The sequence below is a fragment of the Rhamphochromis longiceps genome, linkage group LG3 (assembly GCF_057381845.1).
Source record: "Rhamphochromis longiceps isolate RC_006_pf linkage group LG3, R_longiceps_female_GT1.1, whole genome shotgun sequence".
NCBI classification, from domain to species: domain Eukaryota; kingdom Metazoa; phylum Chordata; class Actinopteri; order Cichliformes; family Cichlidae; genus Rhamphochromis; species Rhamphochromis longiceps.
This window is the reverse complement of record NC_140559.1, coordinates 8,341,244-8,356,324: the sequence shown is the minus strand read 5'-3', so window position 1 is coordinate 8,356,324 and position 15,081 is coordinate 8,341,244. Positions and strand designations below refer to the sequence as shown.

Genomic DNA, 15,081 nt, shown 5'->3' with positions numbered 1-15,081 from the left:
CTGTGGACACGTGGCACAGCTGTAGTTCCCTGTAGCCTAAACACTGTTACAGAGCTACAGAGGAACTACAGTCTTCTTTGCAGAAGAAACATCTTCAGAGTTCAGGAACATCTGTGACTTGTTCTAAAGCTCCTCCAGCCTCGTCTCGACCATGACCTCTGGTTCTTCTGCTGACAGTCTCAGGACCTAAGTGTTCTTCATGCTCACCGTAGTGCTCTGCTCAGAGAATCAAGGCTTTGACTCATTAGGCTGGAGCATGGCTCTGCTTCACGAACACGTCTCTGCAATATCAGCAGTGACAGTCGGCACACTGACTCATGGGAAGTGCAGTTCATAAACATATTTACTAACCATAAATATGAACAACTCAGACGCACAATGATCAGTAATGTCATCACCTTTATTAATATTAAAAGCAGTTTGAGACAAAGACATGAAAGGAGGCGGTTACAGTCCAGTGTCTATGGCGTGTTCTGAGATCGCTGAGGCATCGTCACCACCTCCAAACGTGTCGCTGCAGATTCAGTAGTACTGACAGGTGTAGAGTTAGAAAACCAAGTTCACTGTAAAATAGTTATTATCAAAAACATTACTGATCCCTTTGTGAGTAGAAAAGAACTCTGTGGAGCTCCGGGGAACACTTGATAACCGCCGTGACAAGGAAAACAAGGTAGTTAGCACATTAATACAAGTACATGCTGTGAGCCAATCAAATCACTTTAAATCACCAAAGGAAACACGGAGCACATGAGCTCGTTTGGTGAACGACGTCTGTTTTCATTCAAGTGACAGGTGTCGAACTCCAGGCCTCGAGGGCCAGTGTCCTGCAGGTTTTAGATGTTATATTGATCCAACACAGCTGATTTAAATGGCTAAATGACCTCCTCAACATGTCCTGAAGTTCTCCAGAGGCCTGGTGATCTAATCATGTGATTCAGGTGTGTCGACCCAGGGTGAGATCTAACACCTGCAGGACACCGGTCCTCGAGGCCTGGAGTTGGACACCCCTGATTCAAGTGAAAAACGCTGGGTATGAAGCATTGAGGATGATCATTTTCACCAAACTTCACTCAGTGTTTAAGTAAAGATGTGGAACGAGACGGCGCGTGACGTTATGTAAGGACACAACAAACCAACGAGTATAATCAGAGTGACACCTGAAAACAGCACAAGTGTAATAATGACTCGTTTATTCACATGTGACGGAGCGAGTAACTGTCCAACAACACAAACTACTTTCTTCAAACGTCTCTGTCCTTCATCATTAGTTACTGTAACTGAACAGGTCGTTTTTAGAATCATTTTCTTGTCTTTGTATCCAAAGCTGTGACTTTACTGAGCAACAGTATCAGGATTTGTTTTGGGCGGAGTCACGTGTAGCTTTGTCTTTGAGCCCAGCTGGAGCCTCAGATCAGCTGAACTCTGTGTTTGTGATGCAAACTGAAATGTACTAACATTTTCTAAATAATTTGTCTGTAGTTTCCACAGATGATATCAAACAGACAAGAACAAAGTGGTGTCACAGTTTTGAAATCTAAAGCTGAAAAGTGGAGGTTTGGGCTGCAGCCATGTTAGGAGCCACAGCTTTATAGACGAGAGGGTGGAGGCCAGCCCGACTGTCAGCCAGTGCTATTATTTTAATCAGTTTCTTCGCTAACTCAGTTTCCCTGGGTCTTTTCCCGTGTGTTATGAATAAATCTGATCTTTTTTGGTACCAGTACTGGTTTTATTTTGTTGTATTTATCCGCGACACCTTAAAGGCCGGTCCGTGAAAATATTGTCGGACATAAACCGGTCCGTGGTGCAAAAAAGGCTGGGGACCGCTGTTCTAGAAATACTGTGAAGTTGGGTATTTTCTCACGAGTCCATGGGAACTGGTTCCCTTTGAGCCAAGCAGCACTGAGAGAAGCTACAGCTGCTGCCTTTAAAATGATCCAAGAAGATAAGAACAAATAATAAATCCTCTTTAAACAGAAGAACGGTTTCTGTTTTTCAAGTTCCAGGTCAGTCTCAACGAGCTCTAAGGTGGACGTCTTCACTAAAACTGATTTCAATCTGAAACGAGCCGATTAAAGAATACTGAGGTGTCACACCGGAGCGAGGGGTAGGGCAGTGGGAGGAGTTTAGCGATCCACTCCAGTGCTTGCAGAGCTACAAGGTGGTGATGAACGTGGCAGCAACATCCTCAAACACTTCCCTTCTTCAGTAGAGAAGGAAGTCATTGAAGTGATCCCTTCTTTCATTCGTACTGTGTATTTACAGCATGTTTAGCTGCTGTCAGTGCAGCATGCAAAGATATCCACTTACAAACAGATTCCTCCCTACGGTGCTGCAGTCAAGCGCAACTAATGCAAAGGTACAGGAAGCGAGTGGTTGAGTGTGAGGAGCACGAGCCGCAGTCCTAACAATGGCCTGTAATGACTACAGTGAAAAATATCTAATATCAAAAACATTATCAAAACTTCTACTCTAGATGTAGCTATCAAACCTGGAGCGCTGCGAATGCTAACAGTGCTCTCCTTCTTTGTACAGTAGTTACTCACAGTGTTTATATACAAGTCATTTCACATATTAGTGCCTTGGAACAAAGGTGCTGGTTCAGTAAGGGATGGTGCCGTGATCGGGTCTGATCTCCCCGACGTGCTGGAGCTGATCATGGGGAAGAAGGACAAAACATATTACAGGTCACATCTGCTTTTATATCACCGTGTAAGTTTGGTTGAGTTTAAGTGTTTACCTTAAACGCTGCATTAGGTAAAGAAGCTGGAAAGGAAAAGACAGAAAGAGGCGTTTAGTAACTGTACGACTCGGTGCGTCACTAACAAGCCTGCTGCGGTGACAGAAGGCTGAGGCTTAGGGTGACACCACCAAGGATCTTCTGCAGGGTCAGGGAAGACTTTGCAACAATCACAGGTTACGGCTTCGAAAGCAAAGTGCCCCAACTCTGACCGCTGACCATGACTGCATCTCTGATGTACAGTAGCATCACTTCACTCAGTACTGTTAGACTCCTGAATGACGATGTTGTTCAGTAACAGACAACTGATCCTTATGAGTTTAACTGGACGCTGACAAACAGGGTCCAGTCAAACATGAACAGCATGTTTGCTCCACATGTTTGAGTTGCACCTGTACCTGATGTAACCTCTGATCTGTTTTACCTGAAATGATGCGTTTACATCGACTGCTCACAGCACAACAATAAAACGCCTGCACTTAGACATTACATGGGCTTACGGTTCATTTCAGCATTGGTCTGAACATCTTAGTGCTTATGTTGAAGGCCCTGCATTGTGCTGGACCCTAACCCTGACAGCCTGCTTTGTTCCTGCAGGTCAAACAGCTGTTTCTGCTGCAAACAAACGTTTTTATTAATTTTCCTGGACTATTGTTGATCGTTATTTCATCTTTTTTCTTCTGTTTCTGTGGGTTTGAACTCTTTTCCATCATAGTAAGGACGTCACAGGCAGCATAACATTTCCACGGCCTCTCCAGACCCTTTTCGTGTCTTTCACATTGCTCAGGGTGAATCTATGAAAAGCACAGGGCCCCACTGGTGGACCTGCCAGTTCTGGTATTCTATGGCAAAGGCCAATCAGAGTCCACTGGAGGCCGCCCTCATGAAGTCTGTTGTTTGGTCAGAGCCATTACACAGTGGCCAGTTAGAGGTCATCCTGTTCCTCGTTGCATAAAGAAGCAAATACTGGTCCTGCTGATGGTTTATGGACGTACAGTCCTCTACCTGTCTGCTACTGCAGACTATGCTAGCAGACAGCAAGCAGTACTGACGTGATGCTATACTCTGATTAAACGTCAGCTGCTGTGCTACCAGCACAGTAAGTAGTAAATACATTAGTGTAGTTTGACCTTTGACCTCAGGTTTGCTGAATGTTGTGGGTACAACACTGACCACAGTGAAGGCAAGCCTAATATTAGCATGCTTTGGTAGCATTCAGATGCAGCTACAGGGCTTCTGTGCAGTTTAGCACAACAGGAGCCACGTTTGGAGAAAGTGAGCTGTGACTGTGCCACTGTAGCCAAACATGCTAGCTGTTAGCTAGTTCCTGCATTGTTTTTTCAGCTTCTTGGGCACGTGGATTCCTGTGTTTCTGTTCATCATGGCGTCGTTATGTGTGTGATCAAAATCATATCAGCATTTCATTTCTAACTGTGGCACTTTAAAACCAGGACAGATGGTCTGCTGCGACAGTCGCTAACGTGTTGCTAACTACAGCTAGCTAACACCGCTACACTAAAACAACAGGACATGCTGCATGGAGAGCAAAGAGCCAGGCTTTGGTTTGAAATACAGCGTGTGGATGGTGGGACAGACGTACGTGTTCAAGTGCTAACAAAGCTTTAATATGCTAGCCGCTGGTGGGGGTTCTTCTACTGCCAGCTTGTAGTAATTAGTAGTAGTTAGGTGTTAATACGAAACTGAATTCATTAATTGTAATTAAAGAATTATTAATTTAATTTATTTTTATTTTTTAGAATTTTTTAAATAAAATGTATTTGTTATATATTCACATTTATTTTTAAATAATAATAATAATGAAAAATGATGAGTTTGTGGCACATTCTTGCTTCCACACAACACTGTTAGGGTCACATGACTACCCCACAGCTGCACCTTAAACAGCACACAGATCACACAGCAAAGCTCAAGAGAAGTCTCCACATGGATCCATCACACCCACCGGTGACAAACACACATGCGGTGTGTGCGAGTGTCTCACGAGTAGTAAGCCGACGCTTTCTTGCTGGAGTACGGTGGGAGTCGGCGCATGTAGAGAGGGGGGGGCACCCTGATGAAGCATGGAGGAGGAAGAATGAGTGTGATGATGGAGCTCAATAAGCCTTGTCCCTAAACAGCAAACTGAATGTTACGCTTGATTCATGCGTCAGAGCTGCAGGATAAAACTGTGACGTTACAACAGCTATGAAAACAAACACGAGTCCCAGCAGACAGGAGTGTTTGTGTGGATGCAGGTTTATTATGGAGCATTGCAATGAAGAAATGTTGCTCTTTAGTTCACACTGCAGCCGTAAGCTGTGCTGATGTTTGCTGACTGTTACACTCACTAATACGACAGCTCTTACTGCAGAACATTTAAACGATTTACGAATGTTTTTGATGATCATTTGCTGCAAAGTGAACCGACTGTGAAAAAGGGCGTTTTGCACCCAGTGTGTCGAAGTCCTGTTTGGAAGTGCAGCCACATTTATCTGACTCACTGAAGATTCACAAAGTCCTGAGAACAGCAGTCCACTTCAGTACCCTGCTCAGTGAGTCTGACCTCTGACCTCCACTCTTTCAAACAGCAACACCAATCAAAGCGCAGCGTGAACCCTCCATGAGGTCGCCTAGCTGTGCGAGTGTTTAACACCTCCCAGAGGTACGTTTGCATTTCTACTGAGGCTGGAAAACACAGAGCCATCAAACATCTGTACGGTCACACGATGTTTACAGACAAATGTCATTATGGTTGGTTATTGTTCAATGAAATGTTAAGACCTGAGAGTACTTTACACAGCAAAAAGAGACGCTCTCCATCAGTGCATTTAACAAACCAGTCATGGCAACCAGTACGATCCCAATAACAGTGATTGGATATAACGAACTATAATTCTTTCAGACGTGCTGCTGCCATCAAATGAAACGAACCTTTGTTCTTTATAAAGCTGTTCTGCTGTCACATTTATGACTTTGCAGATTGTTGTGTTCTGTTATTATTCACATTTTACACAGTTTGTCCCAAAACTGGGGAAAACTGTCTCCCAGTACTGACGGATGTGTGGACACGTACTGGCCACAGCAGCTGTCTGCAAATCGTTTCATTTACTGGTACAGATGTTGCACAGTGGATCCAGCAGAGGGCGCTCTGACTGCTGTAAGGACCAGCTGCTGGGAGCAGAGCTGTCTGTTCTCACATCAAGTATGGCTATCAGTTAATAACAGAGCCCGTGTCAGTGTGGCTCGAGCTGCCAATCAGTGAAACGTGTGTGTGCAGCGTTTTCTCACCAGCTCGCCCGCACGGCCTCGATGTCGCTCACTAAGTTTTGAGCCAAACAAATTCCAAAGATCTGTGGATGAAACACAAGAAGAGTTGGACACCCGAAGGACCCGAGAGCACGATGCGTTCGCTCGACACCCGAAGGTGCGCGGCACCGACCTGCAGCAGCGCAACGCCGATGAAGATCCCCGCCACCAGCGTGAGGTTGTCCTGCAGCCACTTCTCAAACTGGGGCACGCAGCCTTTAACGTTGATGTAGTCCTTCTGCTCGGAGTCCTGCGTGCACACAAACATGTGTCATTTCAGATATTCATGTCCCGGGGCTTTGGTCGTGACAGGAACAGAAATGACCTGTAACAACGAGTCTGTTTCCTTCTTTCTTTGCAACGTTCAGACTTCTGATACTCGGAGATCATCATTTGTATCCTCGATTACTAAAAGTTTAACAAACGTGGTGTTTTTGTCACGACTGCCGTGACCTGACCTGTGACAGACGGGCCTTTAACAGCGTTATGGAGCTGATGGATGAGCATGTGATGCTGGTTAACCACATGCTACATGCATGTATCACAGCCTTCACGTGTACACACACACTGACAGGAAGTCTGAAACACATTTAGTTTTATTATGATCCAATCTGCTGCCCTCGAACAAGAGGTCAGAGGTCATATATGACATGTTTTAAATCTTAGTATTATACCTTCTATATGTTGTTGTGAGGCCAATAAATCATTACGATGACCCAACTCTGCGCCCCCGCACTGGTTTACCAGTTACTCACTGGTTTACCAGTTACTTACTGGTTTGGCTCGAATGTCGTAGCCACACTGAGTGTTGATCACGTCCTCCTGAAAGCAAGAAACAATCCTGGGTTTAGCCGTGAGCAGGTGGAGTCAGCTGACCACACCGGTGACAAACAAACGCCAACATCAACAACGATGTGTGGGAAAGTCGTACCGCTGGGTCCTTGGTGCAGCAGGAGAAGGGAACGCCGCACTTTTCCCGACTGGGGTTTCCATCAGTGCAGTTAAAATAGATGTTCAGGTTCCAGTCGTCTGCTCCGAAAGCACCACAGCACTCCCACTGCAGCCAGGCACAAACACTCCTGTTAATAGGACTGCACACGATCAGCACACGCTTTAAGGTGGTCCGAGGACGGACACGTAGAAAGACGCGCGTTAAAAATGGACACTACTCCTTAAATGATCCAGTTCATGTCAAATACAAACTTTCACTACAATGAACCCGTCCAGCACATAGACTGCACCGCAGCTTTACAGCTTCATGGACACGGCACGTGTATTAGCATGCAGGCGTGACGCGGACGCTGTTACAACGACACCAATACCAGTATGATCATGTATGATGATGGTGTAATAACATTGTCACGCGTCAGTACTTACATATTCCTGAGTGAAATCGATGAGGTTCTGCAGGTCGATGTCGTCCCGATACGCCCGGATGTTGTTGTTGATGAACAGGTTGAGCTGGTCTTTAATCCAGTCCTTGAAGACAAACGCCAGAACTCCCGTCGTTAACTCCAGGAAGAAGATGATTCCAAGGAACACCGAGAACTACGACAGAAGAAGCAGACGCTCAGCACACTGAAGCCTGCTGCTTGTTGATGCGTGACAACGATTTGGAACATACAAACTTCAGTAGAAACGTGTTTTCCCGCAGCGCTCCGATGCATCCGGCAAAGCCCAGGATGAACATAACCCCCCCAACCACCATGAAGAGCCAGACTGGGTCCAGACCCCCCAGGTCTGTGATAGATGAGAGGTTGGACAGGACCCCCTGCAGAGGACAGACGCAGCACTCAGTCTGAGCCGGTTTGGTCAACAGGGCCACAAATAAATGCATGAAGTAGTTTTTCAGCGTCACTCTGAGACAGGATATTTCTAACTTTAGAGATGTTGCACAAATGGAAGAAAGCAGTCTTACATATTTGTTTAATATGTGCGTTGAAGGACATGTCCTGGTCAAAAATGACTCCAAGGTTCCTCACAGCGTTACTGGAGGCCAAGGTAATGCCATCCAGAGTAAGAATCTGGTTCGATACCATATTTCTAGGCTTTTCAGGGCCGAGTACAATAACCTCAGTTTGATCTGAATTAAGAAGCAGAAAGTTAGCGGCCGTCCAGGTCTTTATGTCTTTAAGACATTCCTGCAGTTTAACTCATTGGTGTGTGTCATCTGGCTTCAGTTACAAGTGTTTGAAGCAAAAACCAACATTTGACATCATCTTTCCAAAGTTGCTTATTTCAGTGCTTCGTTTATCAGTTCTGTGAACACTTCCCACGTTCAAACAGAAGTGCTGTCACATGACCCTGGGAAACACGGAGCCCTCAGCTGTGTCACATTTCTGACTTTAGTAAAGTTCACATGAAAGTCAAGTACACTAAACAACACGAACACACGTGTGGAAAATGACTGACGGCTCATTAAATGAATCAGGTTTTGGATTGGAGGTCACCTGACTTTGCTTTGAAATGCTTGGCTGTCCACGCTGCAGGACAGGAGCGTGGGTTTCTGTGCTGCTTCCACGCTCGTGAGCAGCTCACGGAGTCACGCACACGCGTCCGTCACACTGGAACACGCTGACGTCTCAGTCAGTGTAATGACGTTGTTCTCACGTGTTCTTACCTTCTCACTCCACGCCCACAGTCCGATTCCCACTAAGGCCATGCCCAGCAGCTGCAAGACACGGACCACATCTCATTAAGGTGAAGATGCACGCGAACACAATCACATGACGTCACTGACTCAGTGTTATTTAAAGGTTTCCCCCGTGACGTTTCTCGTGTGTCACTCAGCAACAATAAGCAGTGTGTGTGCGTGTCCATCACACGGAGGCCCTCAGCTGTCATTAAAGCCGATTAGCTGTGCTGTGGACTAAGCTGCAGCAGGAACGCTCACGTTACTCTGAGTAAATGGTAAATGGCCTGTATTTATATAGCGCCTTACTAGTCCCTAAAGACCCCAAAGCGCTTTACATATCCAGTCATCCACCCATTCACACACACATTCACACACTGGTGATGGCAGCTACATTGTAGCCACAGCCACCCTGGGGCGCACTGACAGAGGCGAGGCTGCCGGACACTGGCGCCACCGGGCCCTCTGACCACCACCGGTAGGCAACGGGTGGTGGTCTGAAGTGTCAGTAACGGGATCGATGCCTCCCCCGTTACTGATAATAACACACGTCACCCACGCACAGCTGCTCACCCAGAACAGGATGTTGAATCCAAAGATGAAGTATTTGATGCAGCAGCTGACTTCGTGGCCTTTGTAATGATTCCCCGACATGATCGTGGGTGGAGGAGACACGGCCTGCTGCTGCTTCACGGGGTTCGTGCCGTGCGGGAGGGAACAGGTTCAGCGCTCCGTGGACGCATGTCACCGTGGGCTTCCGGTCCGCACAGAGGCCCTGGCACACGGACGGATGTGACCCGCTAACACGGAGGAAACACGGATAGCAAACAAACAGCGGCCCTGATCTACGCCGGACAAGTGCAGCGCATCTCCGCCGCTCCCGACAAGCGAAGGCGGCAGGAGGCGGGGCCAGTGCGACGGAGAGTCGGAGGTGATTGGTTAGAACGACACAAAGGCAGGACAGTCTACCAATAGGATCCAAGGAACACTGATGTACTTCCGTGTCGTTATTGCAGCGATCGTTCCAGATCAAACACTAGTTTGGAAAATTCTCCTGAATGTGTTTAATGAAGACGCGCAAACTGTCCCGGGATTACACGGAGAAGCCTTAAAGCGCGCGGACAGGAAGCGTTTCACCCACAGTCGTGTCAGACCCACGGAACCAGATCAAGACCAAAGTTTATGACATTCATGTTTGGAGAGAAACGACACACACATTCATACACAGTAGAAATCTCAATGCTGCAGCTTCTTTCTTTCTCTCCAGGAGCCCACAGCGGCTCATACGCTGCAGCAAAACTATAATCATAGTTAAATGAATGTTTTGCTACAGTCACTGAGTCTGTGGAGGAAACACGGGGCCTCGCTCTGTTCCGCGTGGTCCAGTTAAAACAGCTGGTGAATAAATAAAAACATGTTTCTGGTTGATTTTCAGATTCATGTGAAGTTATTGGATCATCCGATGCTGGCATTGATACACGTGTTCTTTATGCCAGCACATATTGATACATTCAGTTCAATTCAACTTTATTTATATAGCACCAAATCACAACATCAGTCATCTCAAGGTGCTTCATATTGCACAGTAGACCCTACAATAATACATACAGAGAAAAACCCAACAATCATATGACCCCCTATGAACAAGCATTTTGGCGACAGCGGGAAGGAAAAACTTCCTTTAAACAGGAAGAAACCTCCAGCAGAACCAGGCTCAGGGAGGGGCGGGGCCATCTGCTGTGATTGGTTGGTTGCAAAGACATGCTGTGGAAGAGAGACAGAGATTAATAACAGATATGATTCAATGCAGAGAGGTCTGTTAACACATAGTGAGTGAGAAAGGTGACTGGAAAGGAAAAACTCAATGCATCATGGGAATCCCCCGGCAGCCTACATCTATTGCAGCATAACTAAGGGAGGATTCAGGGTCACCTGGTCCAGCCCTAACTATATGCTTTAGCAAAAAGGAAAGTTTGAAGCCTAATCTTAAAAGTAGAGATAGTGTCTGTCTCCCGAATCCAAACTGGAAGCTGGTTCCACAGAAGAGGGGCCTGAAAACTGAAGGCTCTGCCTCCCATTCTACTTTTAAATACTCTAGGAACAACAAGTAGGCCTGCAGAGCGAGAGCGAAGTGCTCTAATAGGGTGATATGGTACTACAAGGTCATTAAGATAAGATGGGGCCTGATTATTTAAGACCTTGTATGTGAGGAGCAGGATTTTGAATTCTGGATTTAACAGGAAGCAATGAAGGGAGTTCTGTTTGTCGCTGTGTATTTACCACCTCCATTAATGAAGCTTCCTCACATCAGAGGAGCCACACAGCTCCTCCTACGAGCCGGGACAATGCTGGCACATCTCTCTCTGTTCCCTATGTGTTGTTTCTGTTCCGTTAAAGTGAGTTTCAAATCTCTCCAAGGATCTGTCGTCAGCCTTAAAATGTTTCATTTCCTTTTGTGTATATCCAGGAAGGATGTGTGCACATATTGTTTCCTCACCAACTCATTTTCCCTTTGACTAGTTCCTTTAACATGTTGACTAGTTTTCCATCACGGTAACCACAGTCAGCAGAAACCAAGCACAGCCACAGTCCGTTCTTTATGCTGAGGGTTTATTTCAGTTCAGTTTTCAAGAGAGGTTAAAGGTCAAAGCAACAGTGGATAGAAGTGATGTAATAGGCAGAAGAACATTTAGGAACAGTCGTTTCATGTGAGGCGTGAGCGGCAGAGGATCTGTGCGAGTGTAAAGACAGCTGACATGAAGAAGACAGTAACAGCTTTACACCACAGAGCTCCACCTGCTGACGTAGCAGCTCCGCTGACACAGAACAGAGCCGCCTGCAGACGCTGCTGATGTTTACATCATCCTCTGATGCAGGCGACAGTGTCAGCTCCCTAATACTGACTCAGCACACGAGCTGTTCCCCGGGGAATAATTACATGTGCATTATTAATATTAAGCAGTCTTACAAAAACAAAATGCAAATGTTACCTAAAAATCTTTGAGCACAATTTAACCTCAAAATGTTCCAGAGCTCCCGCCTCAGTGCTGCCGTGCTCCTATGTGACTGTCTGTGACGTGTAAAGTAGCTTTAAAGCCATAGGTGGGCGGCTCCACCTACATTAGACTGATGTTAGCGAGCGAGGGTGTGCCTGGTAGAGCACCAGTAAGGGTTCGCTCAGAGAGCCTCTGTGGAGACAGTACAGACTCTGTGTCAGGGCTTCATGGAGCACCAGACTCCCGCTCTCGTCCGTGTAGCGCAGCTGGAAGCCCAGAGCCTCCACGGGCTTCGCAGTCAGCACAGCAGACACATCGAAGACGTCGTAGCCAGACGGCGGCCGCTGGTCCAGGGCTAGCTGTCTCTCCTCCAGGACGGGACGTTCGTCCAGGCGTCCTCGTGAAGCAATGACACTGTGCAGAGTGACAGACACGCTGAGCGGCTGAGGGTGGAGGGCTTTCCTGAACAGGACCAGCTCTGCACCCATCATGAAGGGGCTCAAGCTGGTGATGTTGAACCAGATCCATCCCTGCGGGCCTGCAAAGCATCAAATACAGAGTGTTAGAAGGACTCACACAGCTCCGCCCGTGTAAAGGCTCAGAATCAATGAAGTCCAATGTATTCTTCAAAGATGATTGTAAATATGCACCAAAGGTTCATTCATTTGAAGAATTAAAAACAAAATAAAAAAATCAGCAGTGGATCAGGCGAGTCAGCACTGCATGTCGTCTTTTTTCTCTTGGTGGTGAGAAACTTTACAGCAGCAGCGATGAGCAGATTTCAGTGGAAACATCTGAAGATCGTTCTGTCTGCATGTGAAGACATTTGAAAGCAGAGAAACTAAAGGAAACACTATCAGAGGGAGCACATGACAGTGACGAGAGGGACCATACAGGAAGTCCAAACTCAAGGCCAAACATGCAACGTCAGGGTTTCTCGTGAACAATAAGACGTTTGTTGCTGCAGCAGAAAGAAGATGCAGCGGTTACTTCATGTCACACGTCAGTGATGCAAATTTAAAACACATATAGCAAAGTTCAAGCTGTTCTGATAATGCAGGGATGTTGCTGTGAACTACAAAGTGTCAGCTTAGTTTTATTTGTCCTCTAAATAGCATCAAAAACATCGACATCGAAAATCACTGCAGATGATAAAAGATCCGCTCGTCTGCTCGTTACCAGCCAAGGAGCTGATGCGCTTTATTATTGTAGTTTGTTAAAACATTTCTGTTCCTGTTCTGGCCCAGTTGGACTTCAGCTCCAGATCCAGATGTTACCTGTCTATGTGCAGCTGTGTTCAGCTGGAGCACAGCTATAAGCTAATGTTCACGCCTACACTTAAAGTGACCAAAGCTACAAAGCTGTCCTGTAGCCACGCTGATGATGATGAGTTCACATAACTATACTGAGCAGTGGGCTGTACTGTTGTTATTAGTGGAGTGAGGAGGATGAAGAGGAGGGGGAGGATGGTACAGAACAGTTTGCTGGAAAAAGTTATTTTATGCAGGCTTTGTGCGGCCTCCAGCAGCACGCATGGATATGAACAGCATGGCTGCCACTACGCTCCTCTCCACTCATGAAACAGGGATACATGAAGCTCTGTGGTGAGTCTGCACGACAAAGGGGGAATTCAAAAAAACAGCTATAGCACCAGTTTGTTGTGCTACAGGTCTGTGGAGCAGCAGTGGGACTTTCCAGTGTCTGTGCTGAATGATGCTACTTCAGCTGATTCGCTGAACTGTCTCTGTGAGATTAACAGACTGAAATAATGTGCATGTTTCTCACTTTAGCTGCTTTGGCACAAATGGTGCTTTAACCTGTTGATAACTAAAGATTCCACCTTAAAACTGCAGGATTGGATCTGTGATTATTCTTAAACGCTACAATATCCAACTAATTAAGCTGCTTTTGAAGGCAACATTTTAATGTTGACTTGAGGTTTGCACGTGTGAAAGGGACTGACTGCATTTCATTAATATTAATTACAAGGCACTGCAAGCATGACACTGTGATTGGCAGCAGAACCCTTACAGTTCATGTGCTGTCAGATGGCCGTGCAGGACCTTGAAGCCCTGCACGGCCATGTTTGTGGCCACAGTCGCTCTGCAAGTGCTCCAGTGAAACATATGAGCCCTTACATGACACCATGCTCCAGTTCCTCATCCACACACGGGGAACTTGCTGTTTTCTTGCTTTACTGCAGATCACGGTCTTTGATCACATCGTTATTGTCAAAGCAACATGTAAAGGATTACTGTGTTAAAGGAAGACTTTGAAATCCTTACCGCTGACACTCCGAAACCCCTGCACCAGCGTCCCGTCTGATTTCCCCAAATCCTGCACCTCCAGCGAGTCCAGCTTCTGGTAAACCTTCCTCATGTAAGGATGTGGTTTAGCATGGTGGCTTGCTGACACTTTGTTGATATGCAGCATTTCCAGAATAGCTTTGTCGAGCTCCTGCTCATCCTCGGCGTTTCTCTGCTGCTCCATCAACAACAAGCCCGTTACAGAGCACAGCAGGAGGAAACCCAGCGCCACATCCGAAACCTCCAAACGTGTTCGTCCAGCCATTCTCACTTTCATTGTTTCCACCTTTATATCAGATATCAGCACTTCTGCTGCGCTGCTGCAGACAGTCCACCCGGCAGCGTAACAGTGTGTGCAGGAACCCCAGGAGCTGTCAGAGCTTAGTGAACCTGAGGAATGCTACTTCCCCTCGAAAATGGAGTTTAATGAAGCACAGTGCTGCACTCTCTGAACAACCAACCACTGGGCCGATGCACTGGAAACCATGGCCATGTGACTCACCCCACATACTCTCCATTAATCAGTCTTGATACATTTATGCAGAAATACATGCAATGAAAGCATCTTTATGAATATGTGGCTGCTTTAGAAGAGAGTTTATTAGTTCACACAGCTCTATAACCTTACAGATCAAACATCAGTCTCTACTCCCCTGATGATGGTAAGAAGGCAGGACTGCATTGTAACAGAAGAGGCCTCCAGCTTGTGGGAGCACACCTGGACTGCTACATGGACCCACGTTCCCCTTCAGTGTTTACACCTCACTGCTTAAGTGGCTGAAGTGGTGGTTGTTGGCTGTCGTGGTGTCTTGTTTGACATCCCTTTACAGCATCAAGTTTGGGACGGTGCCTCTAGATTAGCTCAGCCTCTTGAAAGCTGGGCTCAAACTTCAAGCAGATCCTCAGCTTCCCTGGGAAGTGCTGGAGAGGAGGATCCATCAGCTATGTGATCCTTGGAAACAAAACACCAGCTGCTTTTCCTGCTGGAGTTGTGTGGCTTTGCATGTATGATATTATACAACTGGAACATGGTGCTGCCCCCTGCAGGTAAGCAGCAGCTACTATCCAGGTCATGTATTACCCAGAGGCACTTCTTTCCATTAG

General features: G+C 46.5%; 2 protein-coding genes across 5 annotated transcripts; both read right to left on the bottom strand.

The window, feature by feature from the left end:
• Positions 1-381: 381 nt before the first annotated feature.
• On the bottom strand, positions 382-9,583 carry tspan5a (tetraspanin 5a). Of its 4 annotated transcripts, XM_085389323.1 has the most exons (11): positions 9,249-9,582; positions 8,664-8,714; positions 7,668-7,814; positions 7,421-7,591; positions 6,975-7,100; positions 6,818-6,865; positions 6,177-6,293; positions 6,026-6,087; positions 4,701-4,808; positions 2,738-2,763; positions 382-2,649 (listed from the first exon to the last, which is right to left on the bottom strand). In XM_085389323.1, exons 1-9 carry the CDS (start codon positions 9,327-9,329, stop codon positions 4,736-4,738), a joined length of 876 nt encoding a protein of 291 aa, XP_085245449.1. In that variant the 5' UTR covers positions 9,330-9,582; the 3' UTR covers positions 382-2,649; positions 2,738-2,763; positions 4,701-4,735. The 4 variants fall into 4 exon arrangements, with proteins under 4 accessions (XP_085245449.1, XP_085245466.1, XP_085245457.1 ...); XM_085389340.1 differs by lacking the exon at positions 7,668-7,814 and having other exon boundaries at positions 9,249-9,583; XM_085389331.1 differs by lacking the exon at positions 4,701-4,808.
• Positions 9,584-11,289: 1,706 nt separating this feature from the next.
• Positions 11,290-15,044, bottom strand: LOC146672713 (uncharacterized). The gene is made up of 2 exons (XM_085389358.1): positions 13,957-15,044; positions 11,290-12,209 (listed from the first exon to the last, which is right to left on the bottom strand). Exons 1-2 carry the CDS (start codon positions 14,252-14,254, stop codon positions 11,797-11,799), a joined length of 711 nt encoding a protein of 236 aa, XP_085245484.1. The 5' UTR covers positions 14,255-15,044; the 3' UTR covers positions 11,290-11,796.
• Between the last annotated feature and the right edge of the window lie 37 nt (positions 15,045-15,081).